The following is a 20,548-nucleotide window of genomic DNA, read 5'->3' on the forward strand; positions in this document are numbered from 1 at the left end:
AAAATTTTGGCGAGAGCCTTTTTAATGTTAAAAATTATAAGGAAAATATTAAAGGAATCAATAAATCCCAACATTGTCTGGCCGAAAAAATAATTTAAAAAATCCCAACATTACAAGAGGAACCATCAGATAGCGCAAGAGTTGCCAGCCCAGATGATTACGTTGAAGGGAAATAAAAATCCATTGGCAACAATCATAGCCTACACAGATGGGCCGAGGCCCACTGACAGCTCTGCAATGCCGAAAAGTGGCAGTTAAAATACTGTTTCCTCCCGCGAAAAAGCGGTTTCGCCGAATTAGAATATTTGTGCGCAGAACTGGAAAGGCGAGGTCAGGCTCGTGGCACTCCCTTCTCTTTCTCGCTCCCATCTTTCTCTTCATATCCATCTCTTCTCTCTGAGTCCTCTCCATCTCTTCCTTTCAGTTATCACCTCACCATGGTTAAGGATACTGAGTATTATGATGTCCTGGGGGTTACTCCCTCTGCTTCCGAGGTTCAAATTCGAAAGGCTTATTACCATAAGGTTTTGATCTCATCCTCACCCCACTCTTCCATCTTTGACTCTCCTCCTCCTTCTTAATTCCTCTTTGCTTCTGGTTCGATAATTAACCCCGTGGGTTTGCTCTTGATGAGATTTAGGTTTCCCAGAGTTCCCTTCAGTGTAAGAAATAACTTCTGTGTTTTGTTGCTGCTGCAGGCAATGCAAGTTCATCCGGATAAGAACCCAAACGATCCTCAGGCTGCTCAAAAATTTCAGGCAAGTTTGCTGCATCGAAATTTCCGTCTACTGATTTTATGAGTAATAACCTTTGGATAAAGCAATGGATGTCAGACAAGAAAGCATCCTTTCACATGATTCCTTATCATAGATTTCCCCTTCTGATGTTGGCAGGTTTTGGGTGAGGCTTATCAAATTTTAAGCGATCCAGTGCAGAGGAACGCATACAATCAAAATGGAAAACATTGTGTGTCTAGGTACAGATGATGCTATGTGTTAAAGCTTCTTCTCTAGCGTAGCTTTTGTGTATTTGTAGAAACTAGTATTTCTAGAAATATTAGTTGCGGAAGTCACGGCCCTTCATAGATTGAAAATTTCTTGTTGATTGAAAGTGGACAACTTTTGCTTTGGACTTTGATTATGCTGCTAACTTTGCTCCGCATCAGATTAGACACGGCTAACTTTTTTCTTTCAAAGCACGTAGCACCGCACATTATGCTTTTCTTATTGTCATATGCTTTATCATTAAAAGATAGAGATACAAATGCTGAAGTTGTCCTCAAAAATAGTAGCGTTGCAATACAGAGCCATGACAGGCATCTTATTTATTGCAATTACCCTTATAGAATTCGAAGAATTATTTATAGATTATTATCCCTTGAGCAATTTACACTTTTCATACTTAAAAAGGAAGGAGTTAGAAAAATAATTCTCAAAATGAATTAAAGATATTTGGTACAAAATATTAAAATTTACAAGAATGGAAAGATCATCGTTATATAAACCCTCTTTTATTGTCCTCAATCATTATATTCCTTGTCGATGTTTTGGTGGAATGTTTTTTCTTTTTGTGCCTGAAAGTTAACGGTTTCTTTTACAGGGAAACTATGCTAGATCCAATGGCTGTCTTTGCCCTGCTTTTTGGAAGTGAATTATTTGAGGACTACGTAGGGCATTTAACTGCGGCATCAATGACTACTTCTGAAATGGCTGATGAAAGTGAATTTCCGGATAAAATACATGAAAAATTGAAGGCGAGTGTGTTTGACAATTCAGTGTGTGTTTGTGTGTAACAGTAATACAACAACAGTAACATCCTTGAAATTTGTATTGCATCATTCAGTGATATATTCATTCTTTTAACATTTTATGTAGATAAAATGTAATTTCAGAGATGAGATGACAATGACATTGCGTGTTAGTCATGTTTTTATATCATGAATTTGAGTATAGGACAGTTAATCCTGTTTGGCTTATAGTGCATCTATGATTTGCATCACTCTGATGTAGGCTGTCCAAGGAGAAAGGGAAGAAAAACTAGCAAGTTTCTTGAAAGATTTTCTTGGTCAATATGTCCGTGGTGATGAAAAGGGATTCTTCCAGCGTGCAGAATCTGAAGCCAAACGACTTTCTAATGCAGGTTAATAAACTTCCAGCTGTCTATTCCTTTTAACTAAGGGTAGTGAAAGTGTTCAGAATAACATGCCATTGATAAATAGGTGCTACAAACAAAGGTCATGTCATGAGGAGCTTCTTGCTCTTTTAAGTTTGAAATAGTTTATTGAAGTTCTACAATCGCAAAACTTAATTCACACCATGTTACATTGTGATCATATTAAATGGGATAAGTGGATAACAAATAGTTTACATTGAGTTTGAATGTAGATTTTGGACTTGATATGCTACACACCATCGGCTATATTTATTCAAGACAGGCAGCACTAGAATTGGGGAAAAAGGCCATTTATCTTGGAGTGCCTTTTTTGGCTGAATGGGTTCGACATAAAGGACATTTCTGGAAATCACAAGTAACTGCTGCCAAAGGTATACTTTAAAGATCATTCTGATTTGTGGCACCTTCCTTGAGCACCAGTTATTTCTCTTCAAAATTTTGTTGTAACTTGATATCTAATTTTGTGGGGCTAAAATATTTAGGTGCATTTCAGCTGCTGCAGCTTCAAGAAGACATCCACAAGCAATTTAAAATGGATGGCAGTGGCCCTGCAAATGATGTTGAATCTCATATTCGCCTTAATAAGGATACAATAATGAATTCTTTATGGAAGTTGAATGTAGTAGACATAGAAGTAACCCTGGTAAAGGTCTGTCAAATGGTGAGTTCATAAGTACTTCCAACCCTATAATGTGGCATTCATTCTGATATTGCTTGTAGTTGATTATGGAAGGGGTTTTTGCTTTTCCATCTTAGGTGTCTTTTATCCTGATGATGAGGAATTGTTTGCTATTAGAGACACTTATGCACACCTAAGTGTTGAAATTTGTCACCTTATTGGAGATCAAAAGAAATGAAAAGGCAAGGAGGTTTTTATCCAGTTTTCTAAATATTGCTGCAGGTCCTGAGGGAAAATAACGTTAAGAAAGAAGAACTGAAAGCCCGTGCTAACGCTCTCAAGATTCTTGGAAAGTTATTTCAGGTAAACATATTAGCGACTAATAATTACATATTACCGCTTAATTGGAGGCGACAACGTACCCTAAATCCTGAATAAATACTGGAGTTCAATGTATGTAAAAACAAGCCATTATTCTGGCTGGTGAGAAACTAGTTTTAGTAGAGGCCCTGTCACTTTAACAAGACAAAGACGGCTACCTTCCCCCAAGCGTCCTTTTATTTTTTTCGACATTTGGCTTATTATTTAGAATATGTATCTTGCCATGTCTGCTCCGTCTGCTGGAGTTTAGGAGTCAAGAAATGATAGGTTTCTTTTTTCAGGAAAACAATTCAAAAGGAGGAGGAGCTTCGAAGAAGAAAATAGCGGCAGATTCTGAGGATGAAGGAAGCAGTTCAGATTCTTCCGAGGATGATGAATCACCGAGAGCAGTTTCCTATCGAACGCCTTTTTTCACTCAGGCAATGCCATAATCATAGAATTACTTAAATCTAAATATCTCACGTGCATTTACATATTTATTGTAGAAGTTGTGATTACGCCAGCAGGTGGACATATTCATTCTCTCAGCTGTGTTTGTGCAGGGTATAGGTAGGCTGTTCAAATGCCTGTGTAACCCAGCATTTGATGTGGACGACGAAGAGATCGTTTACAGAAGCAAATGATGCCAGTTGCCAGATAAATGATTGAAGCAGACAGTCAGCCCTTGTCAACGTGGCAATAGCATTTGATGGGAAGACGATGCTGTTGGTGCGAACCATGAATAATCATGTTTTGTGCTACTCAATTTCAGAACTATCCTTGTCGACCAACAGCTGTTTGTCATCCAAACTGCTCATTGTTTGCCCTTTTTCTTTTTCGGGTTAGAATCTGTTTTTCACGTCAACTTTTCTTTGGGCTCTTATTAGAAAAGGCCCAAAACTACAGAACCTATACAGTGTATACAAAATATTTCAATTACATATCAAAATTATTAAGAACTATTATTCTCTTTCGGCCTGAATTAAGAACTGTCGATCAATATTCAGAACGGGATTATATTGTTCTAGTCTATCACCCACCCAATCTTGTATATGTTCGTACCTATTCAATTCTGCTTCTGTGTTTTAGTTACAGTTAATGACTGCGTTAATACATTCTGCACAGGAAAAAAAGGATTGCATGGATAGAAAAATAATGGGCATGGCATGTTAAGTAACACAAAATCTTAACCAATGAACTGTTTTTACTCTATATCACTGCCCTAACAACCTTGAGACAAAATGCAGCTCCTAACACATTTATGGGGGGGGGGGGAAATCTTCCGCGTATATCAGCCAAAAAACATGTTTGATATATATATATATATATATATCAAACAGAAACGTAATATATATAAATCATATATGTTATTTTGAATAATTTTATAATTAAATGCTGATAAGCGATGAACACCACACGAGTCGCAAACTTACACTCCTAATTTTAACACAACATTTAAAAATCTATAATTTACTCAAACGAAACTTAAAATGGATGGAGCCACCAAAAAAGGGCAGAAGAAGAGAATTAGAATGCACGACAAAAATGTTGAACGCAGGCGACATAGACCGTTTGGAAAATCAACATTTCACATCCCAAAAGGAGTTTTTAACTTTTGGGATGTAAGATGGTGTTTGAAGAAATTTTTTCTGGACAAAAGCACTTTGAAAAAGTATATTTGGAAATGGTTGAATGTGAATTTTCCAATATTACATCCGGTTGCTTTTCAAATGTGAATGTGGATCATTTAATTTTTTGTACTAATATTTGATCATGATACCTTCCATTTTGGTGTCCTGTCACTCATTTCTCATGACTGAGAGCTCACTCATCTCTTTCATCTCGTATGTCTCTCCACTGTCTCTCGTCCTTGTCTCCTCCATCATCTGGTCATGGTAGGAATGACAACCAAAACTGGCTTTCCTTTAATTGGGTTCATGGTTCGGCGATATAGTGCAAACCACTTGTTCTGCATGCATTAGTTTTTCCTCTAAGGCAGAACAAGAGTCCTTTGCTTTGAAAGCATCTCTTTGTAGCATTGCATATGGCTTGAACGATGCATTTTAGCTCCTTTGTCGTGTTGACGAAGATGCTAGGAAGAGGGGAATGAATCTTCGAGTACTTGCAAGTCGGCTGAGTAATCTCAAACTCGGCAGCAAAATCGATATCTAAGAAGTACATGCTCTGCCATGATGATGAACCAAATTGGATTACATCAATGAAAGTAGTAGTTACTAGCGGTGACCCTACTGGATGAATCCCATTTGGTCGTGCAAGATGATCTCCCTTCATCTGCATTCTCTTACTTTTCTTTTTCTTTTTCCTTCATTTTTCAATTCTCTATTCCCTTCCTCAGAAAAGTCAAAAATTTGATTTAAAATAAAAATGAACAAATTATTAAATTGGCCCTTCAATTTCTTGAAAACACAAAGTAACTGAAGTTAAATTAATCTAATTGAACTAACTAAAATCTTAAAAATGAGAATAAAAATCACTCAAGTAATAAAATGTGTCAAGAAATTAAAATTCCAAATTAAAAATATTTAAGTTCAATAAAATGCGCCAAATTATAAATTATCATAAATTAATATTTTTTTAATTATTATATATTTAAAAGTACAAATTTTTATTAATCAAAATAACTTTCAATTTGTCAAATTGACTTTTAAAAAAATATATCCAAACATAAATTTTATTATAATAATTTATTTTTAAATTTTGTTACAACAATTTACTTTTATCAAATTAACTCTTATCAAATAAACTTTTATTAAATTAACTTTTAATAAATTAAAAATTAAATACACATAATCTTGAAGCTGTCCCTATTCACTCGCGACTCCAATGCCTGGGCGGGCTTGTTCTCATAAATTGGAGCATCGATCTCACTCGTGTGGCTTCTCTCTCACTTGTTTATTGGCTACCAAATCTTCTTTATATTTCCATTCTTCGTATCGCTTTCACTCCCACAGTCCCATAACATCAGGGAACCACCGCAGAGAAATCCAGATGCATCAAAATGCTTTCAGACCGATATTCCCTGGGAAAATTAAAAATATTTTAAATTTTTTAGTTTTTAATTAAAACAATCTTATTGAATTTTAGTTAAACTTTTCTTTCAAATTTTCGTTATTTTTATTTTAAAAATTATATTATCGTGTTTCAAAATTAATTAAGTGTAAATTACATTCAATATGAGATCTCCCTTATAATTAGCAACCACAACGCTTTTTCAAGTATTAATTAAACCCACACATTCTAGAAGCACATCCACATAAAAAGCCTTCGCGAACAATGCGTACAGACTATACACACCACAAATATTTTATTCCTTTATATATTTACTTAGCTAAGTTTATGCCATCCTCTCCAGTCTCCTCGGACTCGGAGAGCTCGAGAAAGAAACAAACACATATCATAACAGGGAATAGAAGTTAGAAGTCTATTTTTCTGTGTCACTCGACAGCCAACTAGTAAAAGCCCAGTTTCTGTATTTGATTTAATTTAAAAGTCTGAAGCTTCACATACAATCCGGCGACAGAAAACTCACAGGATAAAAAGTTGAGCCGTTCTACATGCTGGCAAACAAAAAAGGGTGCGTATAAGCAAACCGAGTGTCACAGATATGTATCTACACAAGCAGAAGGGTTGGTTCTACTTCTCCTTACCCTGAAAGGCACTTCGTGCAGATGGAATGAAGGGGCTCAACGTGCCGGATGAGGAAAAGCATTGATGGCACGATGTGCCTCGCCGGCACAGGCACAGTGCACTGACGTCAAGCTGAGACAGCCACTCATGATGAGGGAATGCCTGCCGGAGCATGTGTGCAGAGCTGGGAATGAGTCACACACTGCCTGAACCGCCGAGGGCGTGAGTGCCGTGCATTGGCTTATGTTCAGAGTCCTTAGCCCATCCTCCTGATTGCCCCCTTTCACTGATCCCCATGTCCTGTGCCTCACTTTGCTGTGAGCCAAGCAATACATTGACCTGTCCGTGATGTTTTGGCAGTAGTACAGCCCCAAAGACCACAGATGAGGGCATCCGTTTGCCAATGCTATCACGCTATCATCTGCAATAATTCACATTTTCAACATCAACAAAGTCAGACCATTGAAGCTTAATAATGCAGCGCTGCCCAAGCAGTGCCACTTTACCTGTTATACAGATGCAACCGCACAAGTCCAGTGTTCTAAGATCAGGGCACCCTTGGGCTAGACTCATCACCCCATCATCACCCACATTTTCGCACCATCCTAGGTTCAAAGACTGCAACTCATTGCAGTACCGTCCGATCGCCTGCATTTTGTTTACGGTATTAATTGGGTTACAACTTGTTTTCTTCAATGGTGATCAAAACCAACGAGTATCAGTATCACGAATATAGTACCTGCAGTGCAGCGTCGGATGCAGCTTTCACGCATCCACAGAGATTTAAGACCCTCAATTTTTTGCAGCAGCTGGCCAGGTAAGCCAGAGCAGTGTCGCTGAATGCTGAGCACCCACTGACATTCAGTTTTGTGAGATCAGGACAACCGTGGGCTAAGGCATACAGTGAACGATCGGTCAGCTTGAAACTTTTGCTCAGGTCCAGGATCTGCAGATCATGACAGGAGTTTGCAATGGCGTCAACAGCGGTGTCCTCCAGCTGGGGCTTCGCTTGACGAAGGATTAAAGTTTGCAATTTTGAGAATTTAGGGGCAAGAAATAGGACCAAATTATTCATATTCTTGCTGCACCTGATGACATAATTGTGCAACTTCGTTATTGCCACGCAAGACATTTTATGAACTGGAATAGTCAAGGCACAAAGCAAACACCAATTTTCTTTGAAGAATTTCAAAATTTGCGCATCATTACAAACACTTCAGGCAGATTTCTAGGGACTTGGGAGTGACAACATTCGATCAAAAAGAAGAGCCAATGCCATTTACACCCAAACAGGTCACTTTCAGTGAAGGTTTTCCAGAAACTAAAAATATTTAATAAAATGTCGGCGTGCAATTAGAGTTTTGCAGAGTGGCCAGTCCGGAAAATTAATTCTTTAGAAAAGCGCCAAGAGATATGTAGACGCCTCGAGGTCAGATAGCTCTCTGGGACATATGCTTCTAGGTTCAGATCCAACCTAGCTACAAGAACACCTCAGAAAAAAATCCCAGCCCATTCTTAAACGGTTGAAGATAGGCCAGTTCTTACCAACATGCCTTTCGTACTTTGCAACAAAGCAATTCGGAAAGACTAATCAATTATCAAAGTTGACAACAGAAATCAGGAAAAAAGTTGACCATATAATATCATTTAAGCAGAGCGACATGAAGGGAAAAAGAATACATAGCCGTAAGAGAGCAACCTATAGAAGGGAAAAAGGAGTACCATGAGAGTGATAAACGGGTGAGGCCAAAGCAAATAGCTTCTCTCCACCCTCGACAGACACCAGAAGCGGCGATCACAGTCCGATCATCCACGGGGCCCAATATTTGCATCAAAAGTTCCACCGGAATATCTTTCCATTCTGAATTCGGCCCGCCCTCCATTTTCACTCCGTTACCACCTTGTCCGCCGCCAGCAATCATCACGAGCTTCTCAAAGCACGAGTTCAAGCCCTCGGTCCTCAAGGTCTCCTTCCCCACCATTTCACTCCCAGTCTGAACCACGCCGTCCTCCAATCGCCTCATTTCCTTGTTTCTATAACCACACACACAACATTAGAAATGTCATCATTCAGAAAAGAGAAAGGGGATAAGAAGCAGGCGATTTCCAAGACTTTTATTTTTTTTTTTTTTTTCCAGAAAACTGCGCGTAGTAGACGACAAAATACAACAGAACAGGACAACCACGCCAAGAGGCAAGGCCACGGGCAATGAGCAGTTTCAATTAGAAGAAAGCAAATATAAACTATAAGAAGGAAGGAGGAGGAGGCGCAGCGAGGAGAGAGGAAGGCAGAACGCGCAGTGCCACGTGTTAGCGACGGAAGAGTGACAACGTGACAAGTAAAATAGTTGTAGGTCCCAGGGAAAACAGTGGCGTCTGATGAAGAACAGAGAGGGAGGGAGAAGCCAGTAGGGAGGTTCCAGATGTATGAAATCGAAACCGCACCTGGGAGAAGTGAGGAGTGAGAAGGGCTGGATGGTGAGGAGGCTTCAGATGTTTACCAATTACGAAGTGCCCCCTTACAAATCACACATTCTTGTTTATTCAGAGCGAACCGTATCAAAGTCAGATTTGAGTTTGTACAGTGGATGATTTTCCTCTCATAAACCACCTGTGAAGGTGACAGCACGAATTGATCAAGAGAGCTATTTTATCTCACGTTGAAGAGATTTGGAAAAGTCTTTGACTATTATTAAACATCCCAATAAATTGACTTTTTAGTGAGAAAATAATGGTTAACGCGTAGCTTGATTGAGCTAACATCCAGGGCTCCGATTATCGTTCATCAGCCGCATCAAAACCCCATAATGACTTATCGTTTTCCATATGAATTCCCATGTCTTTCCTTCCACCCCCCTCCTCAGGACGCATTATGCCCTGCCTGCGGTTTTATGTGATGGATGCTTGTGTTTCCAAATTTATTAATTTAATCGTGGGTTGCTTTCAACAATTTCGATCGCATCAAGAATGAATGGGAAAGAAAACATATATCCCTAATTATAGGCAGGGCTGGAACTAGCCTCGTCGCAGATCGCACTCACGCCGTCTCAAGTCACTGTGGGATTAAAAGATATATAAAAAGATTACAAGATAAACACACAGCCTCAATCAAAGATGACAGCTTTATTGTTTGCGTGTAGCGTCTTCTTTCTTGTTTTTTTTTTTTTCACCAAACCATACGCATTACGGCCACATCAACATCAACTCGTACAGGATAGACAAAAAATGATCGTCAACTATAACATCTCATATTAAAATCCATGCAAACTTTTTAGAGACACAAGGAGTTGGAGTTGCAGTTGCAGCTGCAGTGAGAGAGAGAGAGAGAGAGAGAGAGAGATTGAGTATGTAGAATTGTAGATAGCATGGTCAGGGGTACAAAGACGCAATTTGGGGCGGATTCATTTGGGTTTATATTGTTTCGTCTCTGCTTTGCACGTCATCCCCTTCAGCTTCGTTCGGGGCGTGGGGACCATTCATCTCACCGTCCAACAAATTGGATTCCCTTTGCCCCCACCTCCCTCTCTCTCTCTCTTTCCTTTTCCCTCAATTAACAATGTTAATTTTTCTTTCTTGTACTAATTATATAGCAAAATTTTAAAACCTTGTTTACTCCTACATATAAAGTTAAGATGTATAGTAACTAATTAAATTTATTTTTAATATCATCCCTCACTGGTGAAGGACAACTTGAAAAGTCAGATTTTTTTAACAAGTTTAAGAATCCTAATTATCTTTACGAATTGTAAAGCTGGTTAATTTTATCCTATAAACTATAATTAAGATAGAAAGAAGTAACTATCTGTCATTGTCTTATCTTCACCGCCTCCTTATCTCATTCTAATTGAATACTTAACCACGAATGATACAATCATTTCACCTTGTTCAATAATTAATGCTCCTTTCAGTTTTTAATACAAAGGTGCAGTATTTGAATTTAAAATACAATGGTTCAATTCAATGCCAATGCCTCGCCATAAAGACTAGCCTTGCCGGTCCTTTCAGTCCTTAATAATAGTCCCTGTTGCACCCAGAAAAATGCGACGCGAACACGCGAGTAGGGATCTCGACTTTTATAGTGGAAATCGTATAAATGAGGATTCGTCATCAAAATTTTAAAAAAAATTTTAAAAAACTAATTAATGAAGGGTAAGGATAGTCTGCAAAAATAAAAAATAGGTTTGAGAGTCGGTTGAATGTGAAAAAGGTATTAGGCACCCCACAACACCCATTCATTAGAACGATTACTTGAAGTTTGTTGTGCTCTATTAATATGTTTTATAATTATTTTAATTATCCCTTTTACATTCATGTGTTTTAAAAAATGATAAGAATTAAGTGAGAAATATTTATTTATTCACGAGGGAGGACTTGACTTAGAATCTAAATCTGAGGCCTATGTACTCTGTGATAGGGATCAAAATTTATGTAGTTCGGACTTAAAAATTGTTGGTAAAAATATTTTTGAGGAGAAATTAATTAGACATAATTCATCATTTTATAAATAAAACAATTTCTGAAATTTTGATATGTGTGTTTTAAATTGCAAGAAGTAATTTAATTTTAATTATTTTCTCAATTTTTAAATTTTTGGAATAAGAAAAGAAAAGTGTTTTAGATTATTCTTCTTTTATGTTTTATGATTGAAAATTTTAACTGCTATACCTGCAGAGTCTTATTGTTTCGTACGGTAATGCAATTATTTTAAGTATCTATGGAAATTCTGAAATCTCACACGATAAAAGAATTTAACAATTTAATTTATTTATTTATATTCTTGTGTATATTTTTAAGTGTTAATAATATATTTTAAACGTGTATATACATTTTTTTGAGAAAAATATTAATCATCATACCTGCAAAGCTTTATTGACTTATATGGTAATATGATTGTCCTAAATATCTACGGAGATTCTGAAATCTCACACGATAAAAGAATTAAATTTATTTAAATACATCATTAATATATAATTAGTTTAGTGTATATATATATATATTTTAAAAAACTTAATCATTATATCTGTAGAGTCTTACTGACTCATATGATAATATGATTATCTTAAAAGTCTACAGAGATTCAAAAATCTCACATGACTAAAAGATATAATTGATAAATATGATTACAATTTAAATACATTAAGTTGATTAATTAAATTTTCTAAATTATGTATTATATCATTAATTACAAAAATTATTTATTTATTATAAAAATTGAGAACCACTATATCTGTGAGGACTTATTATCTCACACGATAAGATGATTAATTTAAGTCTTTATGAAGATTCTTGAAATCTTGCATGAGACTTAAATAAATTATTAATTTGGATTATAAAAGGAGAGTTAATTTTAACGTATAAGTTTTGCTCTCATATCTGCGAAATCTTATTGATTTACACGACACGAGATTATCTTAAATATCTGCAAAGATTCAAAGTCTCATACGATAAAAGGATTAAATAATATTCACTTTGAATATATTTTGATGTGTAATTATATAACACATATTTTTTAATATAGAAATCTTAATCGTTATACCTGCGAAGCCTTATTGACTCACACGATAGTACGATTATCTTAAAGGTTTACGGAGTTTCAAAAATCTCATATGACCAAAAGATATTATTGGTAAATATAATTATAATTTAAATTCATTAATTTAAATTAATTAAAATTACAAAAATGTTTTTTATTTTATTTACAAAATTCATTCATTTATTTATCATATAAATTGTGAATCATAATATCTGTGAGGATTTATTATCCTACATGATAATGTGATTAATTAAGTCTCTACGAAGATTCTTGAAATCTCACATGAGACTTAAATATTTAGTATAAAGAGAGAATTAATTTTAATAATGAGCAATATATACAAATTAATAATCGCAACATTTGCGACCCCAATAGCAAATAACAAGCAAGAAGAAATTATGCAAGGCATGTAAAAGAAGAAATCAGAACATTGAAATATGATAAACATAAATAGTCACAATGGAAATTATGACTATAACAAAATGAAACTCCAAGGCCACAGGTAGCAAAAATTATCATTGCAGTTATAATAATTGTTTCATCACAATCAATGGGACATAAAACAAATTAACAATTGCAGAGATAGCAAATTTGAAAATAATAATTTGTGATCTATAATCATGAAATGCATTATTTGAAAACTTCAAAATAAAATGATACTGAGAAACTATTAATCTGAACCATCATGAATAATCAATCACAGTTCATTAGACCATCAAATCAACACTAAGTCACTTTTAATTTTCATATTCAAATATTAAAGTAAAAGCGAAACAATAACAGGTTAGTCCAAACCTTTACAAATAGCAAAATCTCACTTGAGGAAGAAGCCATAACTAAACACCACTAATGCTCAGTCTAAGCACTCCTATAAACAATACCTTCACAACTTCAAGTGAAAAGCAGATGGTGGTAACGTCAACGAGGTTCTCTTCCCTACAGTGTGAAGCCCTGTATCATGGCTTCCTTTTCACCCCCCATCTTTGTGCTCGTGCATCCCTCATTCTCCCTCTCTTGCTCTCCCTCCAACTTCTCAGTTCTCTTTTAAGCTTCTTCTCTGCGTCCCTGGCCAAAATGTCACTCCTCTCATTTTTAATTTTCTTGTCTCCGAGCTCTTCTCTCAGTCTCACTCTTCTTTTTTTTCTTTCCTCCTCCTTGCTGCGTCTGTTCTTCGTCTAGCTTCCCTCTATCAGTCTCTATTTTCTCATCCAGTTTTTCTCCATTTTCATACTCTCTTTTGAATGCTGTCCATGCTTTGTTTGTTCATTATTTTTCTATCTCCTCTCAAACTCTTTCTCGTCTCCCACTCTTCGTCTCTCTCTTCTCATTTTTCTTTCCTCCGTCTTCCTCTCGGTTTTCTCCTTTGTTTCTCATGCTCTTTTGTTTTCATTTTCTTCATGCTCTCTCGATCTCCTTCTCAAATTTCTCCTCTGTTTCTCATCCAATTTTTGTCTTCTCTCTTTCTCCTCTCCGTCTCTGTTTTGTCTGGTTTTTTTTCTTGTGTTCGTTTCTCTCTTCTCTTCATTGGTCTCGATTCTGCACTATCCTGGACCTCAACTTCCTCAAGCTTTCTTTTGGGACTCTCGGTCCCTCTTCCCTTTTTTTTCTGTTTTTGCTTCGTTGGTCAGTTTTATTCTGTCCCCCTCCATGCTCTGTTTTTTTTTTTTGTTTTCTCCAACGTCCTTCTGCCCTTCTTCTGCATGCATCTATGACTCCTTTCCTTTACGTGTGTGCATGCTATGTTTCTGCTCATTTCTTCTTTGTGTGTGCCTTTGGCATTTTGCTCTTTTATCTGCACGTGGCTGAGCGTTTTTGGTCTTCTCGGTCTGTAGCTCTATTTTTCTTTTTCTGTGTTTTTTTGTGCTTGTTTTTAGCTGGCGTGTGAGTACTGTGTTTCTGCTTCTGTGTTTTGTGTGCACTTCTTCTGGGTGCATGTCCATTTTTTCACCTGCTCTCTGCTCTCTTTTCTGCTATGTGTTTTGTGCGTTCTCCTTTGTGCTGTGGCTCTGTGTTTTACTTCCTTTTGCCTCTGTGATTGTGTATCTTGTGTTCTTTCCTTCCTCTCTCGGTGCTCTGCCCTTCTTTCTTCTACACGTAAAAGGAACCCCCTTGAGGGCTATGATAGGCATTTCATCCGGTCCTCTAGTATTTTATTATTATTTTTATTTTTGTTAACACACACACATATTTCTAACTAAAAAATAATATTTAAGGAGAGAAAAGTTAACTCTTAAAAATTAACTCTCAATATTTTTGAATGATTGGGATAATTTGAGAGAAATTTTTAAAGATTTAAGCAAGATTATATTTTTTTATTAATTTTTTTAGATTATTTTTTTTGAAAATATAATCCTAAAAAAGGATTAAATTTCATTTTTTTGTATTTTTATATTTTTTTAGTTATTTTTAATTAACTAAAAGAAATGAAATCCTAACCAAAAAAGATTATCTAAAATAAAATTAAGCCCTATCAATTAAATTAATTTTTTTGGTTTTGAAAATATAATCCTAAGAAGGATTAAATTTCATTTTTATATTTTTATATATATTTTTTGTTATTTATTATTATTTTTATTAAATTTAAAAAAAATATCCAGATGCAAATTATGGTACAATTTCTTAATCCCAGATGCAAATTATTTTAGGCAATATATGTTATATTTATCATTTCCCTTCATTTGCGCCATCCATATACAATAAAGTATTTAATATGATTTTGGGATTTAATGTACTTAACATGGGTTATAATAAAAAGTAACAATTTAACCGATTTTAATTGGTTTTTTAATATGAGCAGGGCCGTTAAAATGAGATACATAAAGTTCCAGAGAAAGTAACAGACAAAACCAATGGCAATAATTCTCAAGAACAATTGCATAATACATATAAGAAGTCTCGATGCTCGCCGGATTTGGATCCCTTGACTATAGCTATTAAAGTCATTGAGTGACTTTACCATGTGATAAAATCTAAGCTCTCTATTAAATTAGTGGTTTTAATAATTTTGTTACAATCAAAATTAGAAAATACTCAATCCAAATACATTCAAATATCTTAAATAATATCATGGAATAAATCTCTAACCTATCTCCCACCTAAAATTCATAACTTTCTTAAATAGTGCTATGTTGTTGTTCTTCTCCAGTCAACTGCCGGAGTTTTTTTTTCCCGACTAACAAGGTGGAGTCTTTCCCCGATCTTTTCTGTGATTTATAATTTATTTTAATTTTTTTATTATCAGTTTTTTGTTTTGGATTGCTTCCTATTTGAACATTCTCTAGCTTTTCTATTGATTCGAAATATGCTTGCTTTCTATATAGCTTTTCTGTTGAATCAGGATGGTGCTATGATGAAAGAAATTTTGATGCTTTTTTCATTTTATTTGTTTAAGGAAATTGACTCAATTACCACAAGCGTTTTGATATTATTTGGATTTTAGCGAACATTTTGCTTCTTTTGGCATTATTTATATATTATGGTATTATACATATTTTTGTTTGAGCAGGTGATCGTGGAAACAAAAAACGAGAGGAGAGATTTTGATTGAGTGTGATTGATTCTAGTTATAACAAAATCATTCAAACCATTTAATTTAATAGAAAGCTAGGATTTTGTCACATGTCTAAAGTTATTCCATGACTGTAGTAATTACAGTCATGGAATCCAGATCCTCGTTGCTCGCCTTTTCCTAAAAGACCACGTATTCCCCCAATGTTAAAGACACACGCACACAGTGGCGGACTTACATTCAATTGAGGGGGCATCTAAAATTACCAAGTTAATGAGTAATAGATTTATATGATACCCCCACCCTGCAAATTTAAACCCGTTGCGAGCAAGATTGAAGAAAGAGAGGGGGGATTTGAGAATGGACATGATAAATGAAACATTCGATACTCTTTCAAAGGATTTATATTTCAATAGTAGGTTCCAAATTAAATTTCTACACTGGAAATGAGATACTGTTGGTTTCTTTTCTTTTTTGGGCTAGAAGAAAAATAGTGTGGGAGGGACTGGTTCCAAACTATAATCTTTGAAGAAGATAAACAGTGTGGGATGAACAGATTGTGTGAGAAAGAGAGAGAAACAAAATAAAGAGTGGACTTTTTTAAATAAAAAATAGAAGACATTTTCCCTCTGTAATTTTCTAATTTGTAGTTGTCATTGCTTACGCCTTCCATTTTTCTTTTTTGTTTTTGGAATACAAGGCCATAGCTTATGCCTTCTATGTCATTTGTTGCATTTGGACTTCTTTGCTTTTGTTTAATGAATTTCTCTTTGTTGGTTAAAAAAAAATAATGAAGGTATAAATTTAACTATGAACTATTTTTCAAAAAGCATTAGGTAGCTTGTACTATTAGGTGATGCAATGAAAATTATCAACTATAAAAAATGGAGCAACTAGTGACATATGGCTATTTATTACAATTTGTGAGGCCCACATGCTTTTAATTTTCTCTATCTAACATTCATTTCACTTCTGCAACTCTTCATCTCTCTCATTCATGAACGCTTGCACTGATAGGGTTTTCCTCGTGGTCAAACAAGATGGGATTTAAACCTAAAAGATCAATGAGGTGGAGTTCCCCAAGGTAGGAGCAAAAAGTTTAGGGAGGTTGATGATGCCACTTATGGTTTCTCTATGAGGAGCTCTACAATAGCATCAAATCCACCTTCAACATCTTCATGGTTGTGGTGGCCAGAATATTGTTGAGCAAACTTCACAATGTATTTCAAGACAAATTTATGGTTAGATCATAAGCTAACCAAGATATTTAAGGGTAGAAATGCATGTTATTTCAACGCCAGTATGATGGTGATGGATGTAAATAAGTGGAGGAAAGAAGGTTTTAACAAAAAATAAAGGAATAGATAAAAGTTTAAAAGCCAGAGAAGATATATAACTTATGTTTGTTGCTGTTGTTTTTGCTGGTGTTGGTTATAAACATAAAGATGGTGGATTACTGATGGAATTAGTATGGGCTAGGTAGTGACAATTTTGAAGGTAAGTATAAGAGCTTGCACCCTGGTCTAATCAGTTTGTTGCAATGGATTGGCAAGGGCAAGCCATGGCACATATTGTAGCCATGTATTGTCGACCACCTTTAGGCCTCGTGTGATCTATACAGGTGGTCCAGACACTTTCTTAAAGAATAATGATGTAGAAGATCAATGCAATGCAGAACAAATATCTTGTCCTTATAGGTATCACTACAATAAAGGACGGTTAACAACCGTCCTTTATTCTACCGTCCTATATTGTAGAAACAAATATGGGACAGTTGTAAGAACTGTCGTATATGTGTTATACATATCATGGTTGTCTAACAACCATCCTATATAACTTTGTTTTTTTAAAAAAAATTTGGCATATAGGATTGTCGTCACAACAACCATCCTATATGACTCATATTTTTTTAAAAAAATTATGAGTTTGTATGAGCAACAATTGCATGTGTGTTCTCTTATTTTACATTTTTTTTAAAGAAAAAGTCTTACATCATTTTGACCGCAACATGAAGTAATCATAGCATTACTTATTCCTAATTAAAAACCAAATAAACCTAACTACTAATAATGAATGAAAACAAGTCACAGCAAATTATCAAGACAAAAAAGAACACCTTTATTGTAAAACTTAACAAACTTGTAACATATTAGTTCTCAATGTGTAGCAAAAACTAAAATTGCTTATATATGAAATTGCTTGTCAATAAACACTGAGTTTGAGGATACAACTTGAGTAGCTTTATTATTCCATGAAGACTAAGAATCCAATCTAGCAGGCTGCTTTAGTGTCAAAGGAAAAGAAAAAGAGTAAATTGAAATTAACATCAACATGGGACAAAGGTTAAATAGCAATGTAGAACTAAATTAAGATTAACTCACTTTGCACTTATGTTGTTTAGTGGCATATCTGTAGCATCCCAAACAAAGACCATTCGTGCTTGATTCAAAGTCTCACAATAAAAAAGTATCTTTGTCGCACCAAAAAAAGCGACGCGGATGGTGCATGAGGTCAGGAGTTTCGACCTTCAGAGTAAGAACCATCTAAATGGGAGTTGCCACCAAAATTTTGAAAAAAATCTTAAAAAACTATTTAAAGGAGATAAGGATGGTCTGTGAAATTAGAAATAGGTTCGGGAGTTGATTGAATGTCGAGAAGGTATTAGGCACCCCACAAAACTCGTTCGTAAGAATGGCTACCTAAAGTTAATTGTGCTAAATTAATGTGACTTTAAAATTATTTTAATTATCCCTTTCTTATTCATGTGTTTGATAAAAAATAATAATAATTAAGTGAGAAATATTTATTTATTTACAAGGAAGGACTTGACTCAAAATCAAACTCTGAAGCCTACATATCCTATCATAAGGATCAAAATCCATGTAGTTCGGGATTATAAATTGTTGGTGAAAATATTTTTTGAAGAGAAATTAATTAGAAATAATTCACCATTTTGCAAATAAAATAATTCTCTGAAATTTTGACATGTTTGTTTTAAATTGTAAAAAATAATTTAATTTTAATTATTTTCTCAACTTTGAAATTTTGAAATAGGAAAAAGGTAAATAGTTTAAAGTATTTTTTATATTTTATGATTGAAAATTTAACTGCTATATCTGGAGAGCCTTATTGGATCATACGATAATGTAATTATTCTAAATATCCATGGAGATTCTGAAATATCACACGATAAAAGAGTTTAACAACTTACTTGATTTATTTATATGCTTATGTATTAATAATAATTTCTTTAAGCGTGTATATACATATTCATATTTTTTAAAGACTTTTAATTATCATACCTGTAAAGTCTTATTGACTTATACAGTAATATGATTATCCTAAATATTTGTAGAGATTCAAAATTTTCACACAATAAAGGATTAAATAATATATATTTGAGTACATTTCTAATGTAACTGATTTATTATGTATGTATATAATTTATATATATTTCTTTAAAAACTTAATCGTTATATCTGTAGAGTCTTATTAACTCATATAATATTATGATTATCCTAGAAGTCTATAGAGATTCAAAAATCTCACATGACCAAAAGATTTTATAGTTATTATGTAAATACATTAATTTGATTAATTAATTTTATTAGAAAATGTTTATTATTTTATTTACAAAATTGATTCATTTATTTATTATATACAAATCAATAATCACAACACCTGTGAGGATTTATTATCACACACAATGAGGTAATTAATTTGAGTATTTGTGAAAATTCTTTAAATCTCACATGATATTATTAAATATTTTATTGATTTTAAAATCTAAAAAGGAAAAAAAGAATCAATTTGAATAATAGGCCATTGGAACCCATATTTAATATGTATAAATTTGATTCTCACACGTGTGAAATCTTATTGATTTACACGATATGAGATCATTCTAAGTGATTGTGGAGACTCTTAAAATCTCACATAATTAATTTTTTTTGAGATAATTGAAACTATGTCTATCGAAAACTAAAGCACAAAATTTAAGAATACTTGGCCAAATGCATGTAAATTTAGATCTTACTTGTTGTTCAATTAGTAAAGCACCGAAGCAATCTTTATAATCACAGCTCAAGGAGCAAACAAGTGTAACTTCAAAAAATGCATTCCAGTTAAGTTAACAACAACATAATCATCATTAATTGAAGCTAACATCAACAAATAGCATAAAGTGAAACTTTTAAGATTAATCACAAAGACTAATTCTCAAATTTTAAAGAGCCCAAAATTTTGTAAAGCACATACATACTTTGACCTTTAAGGAGAATGAATTCAAACCACATTTTGTTACCTAAAGCCAAGCACATGTTAGTTAAAACCAAGGGCTTCACCACGTTTTATTTTTTTCTCTTTTATCTATAGCAGACTTTTATTATCTAAGCGTTTCCATATAACATTTTGATTGTTAAAAATAAAAAACCACACAATTTCTTAAAACAAATCTCCAAGATAGCCAACCCATGAAACAAGCATATTAGCAACTTTAAATATTTAAATTCATAATATAAGATCGGATTTCACCAATATATGTCCAAAAGTTTCAAATGGTGCCTAATTTCTTCTATCACTTTTTTCTAATTGATATCTTAAACATACCCATAGGCACACATAATAGGCTAACAGAGTATGAGTCCAATGTCCTTATTAAAGGATCATCAACCTACAATGAGCAATTTTGATAAACATTCAAGAAAGT

General features: G+C 34.3%; 2 protein-coding genes across 4 annotated transcripts; one reads left to right on the top strand and one right to left on the bottom strand.

Annotated features, from left to right (window-relative positions):
• The first annotated feature begins 339 nt into the window (after positions 1 to 339).
• LOC129304202 (chaperone protein dnaJ 10-like) lies at positions 340 to 4,135 on the top strand. Its single transcript, XM_054943891.1, has 10 exons — positions 340 to 524; positions 699 to 758; positions 894 to 976; positions 1,600 to 1,753; positions 2,010 to 2,139; positions 2,385 to 2,543; positions 2,655 to 2,833; positions 3,074 to 3,154; positions 3,454 to 3,591; positions 3,715 to 4,135. The coding sequence occupies exons 1-10, from the start codon at positions 438 to 440 to the stop codon at positions 3,793 to 3,795; spliced, it is 1,152 nt and encodes a 383-aa protein (XP_054799866.1). The 5' UTR covers positions 340 to 437; the 3' UTR covers positions 3,796 to 4,135.
• Positions 4,136 to 5,917: 1,782 nt separating this feature from the next.
• LOC129298080 (F-box protein SKP2A-like) lies at positions 5,918 to 9,380 on the bottom strand. 3 transcript variants are annotated; one of them, XM_054936505.1, is made up of 6 exons: positions 9,245 to 9,380; positions 8,522 to 8,833; positions 7,539 to 7,887; positions 7,306 to 7,447; positions 6,820 to 7,220; positions 6,623 to 6,729 (listed from the first exon to the last, which is right to left on the bottom strand). In XM_054936505.1, exons 2-5 carry the CDS (start codon positions 8,821 to 8,823, stop codon positions 6,856 to 6,858), a joined length of 1,158 nt encoding a protein of 385 aa, XP_054792480.1. In that variant the 5' UTR covers positions 8,824 to 8,833; positions 9,245 to 9,380; the 3' UTR covers positions 6,623 to 6,729; positions 6,820 to 6,855. The 3 variants fall into 3 exon arrangements, with proteins under 3 accessions (XP_054792486.1, XP_054792480.1, XP_054792472.1); XM_054936511.1 differs by lacking the exons at positions 6,623 to 6,729; positions 9,245 to 9,380 and adding an exon at positions 5,918 to 6,191 and having other exon boundaries at positions 8,522 to 9,149; XM_054936497.1 differs by lacking the exon at positions 9,245 to 9,380 and having other exon boundaries at positions 8,522 to 9,147.
• Positions 9,381 to 20,548: the final 11,168 nt, after the last annotated feature.

Source organism: Prosopis cineraria, unplaced genomic scaffold (assembly GCF_029017545.1).
Source record: "Prosopis cineraria cultivar Desert tree isolate PC_DT_omini unplaced genomic scaffold, ASM2901754v1 PC2, whole genome shotgun sequence".
Classification (NCBI taxonomy): domain Eukaryota; kingdom Viridiplantae; phylum Streptophyta; class Magnoliopsida; order Fabales; family Fabaceae; genus Prosopis; species Prosopis cineraria.

Bases quoted from the DNA above. Each gene is read 5' to 3' on its own strand.
- LOC129298080 (XM_054936511.1), bottom strand. From the start codon at position 8,823: ATGAGGCGATTGGAGGACGGCGTGGTTCAGACTGGGAGTGAAATGGTG. The intron at 7,888-8,521 runs GTACTCCTTTTT...TTATGTCATCAG, and splicing joins ACCCGTTTATCACTCTCATG to GTGCAGCAAGAATATGAATA. The intron at 7,448-7,538 runs GTACTATATTCG...AACAAAATGCAG, and splicing joins CATCCGACGCTGCACTGCAG to GCGATCGGACGGTACTGCAA.
- LOC129304202 (XM_054943891.1), top strand. From the start codon at position 438: ATGGTTAAGGATACTGAGTATTATGATGTCCTGGGGGTTACTCCCTCT. The intron at 2,140-2,384 runs GTTAATAAACTT...GTTTGAATGTAG, and splicing joins CAAACGACTTTCTAATGCAG to ATTTTGGACTTGATATGCTA. The intron at 2,544-2,654 runs GTATACTTTAAA...TAAAATATTTAG, and splicing joins ACAAGTAACTGCTGCCAAAG to GTGCATTTCAGCTGCTGCAG.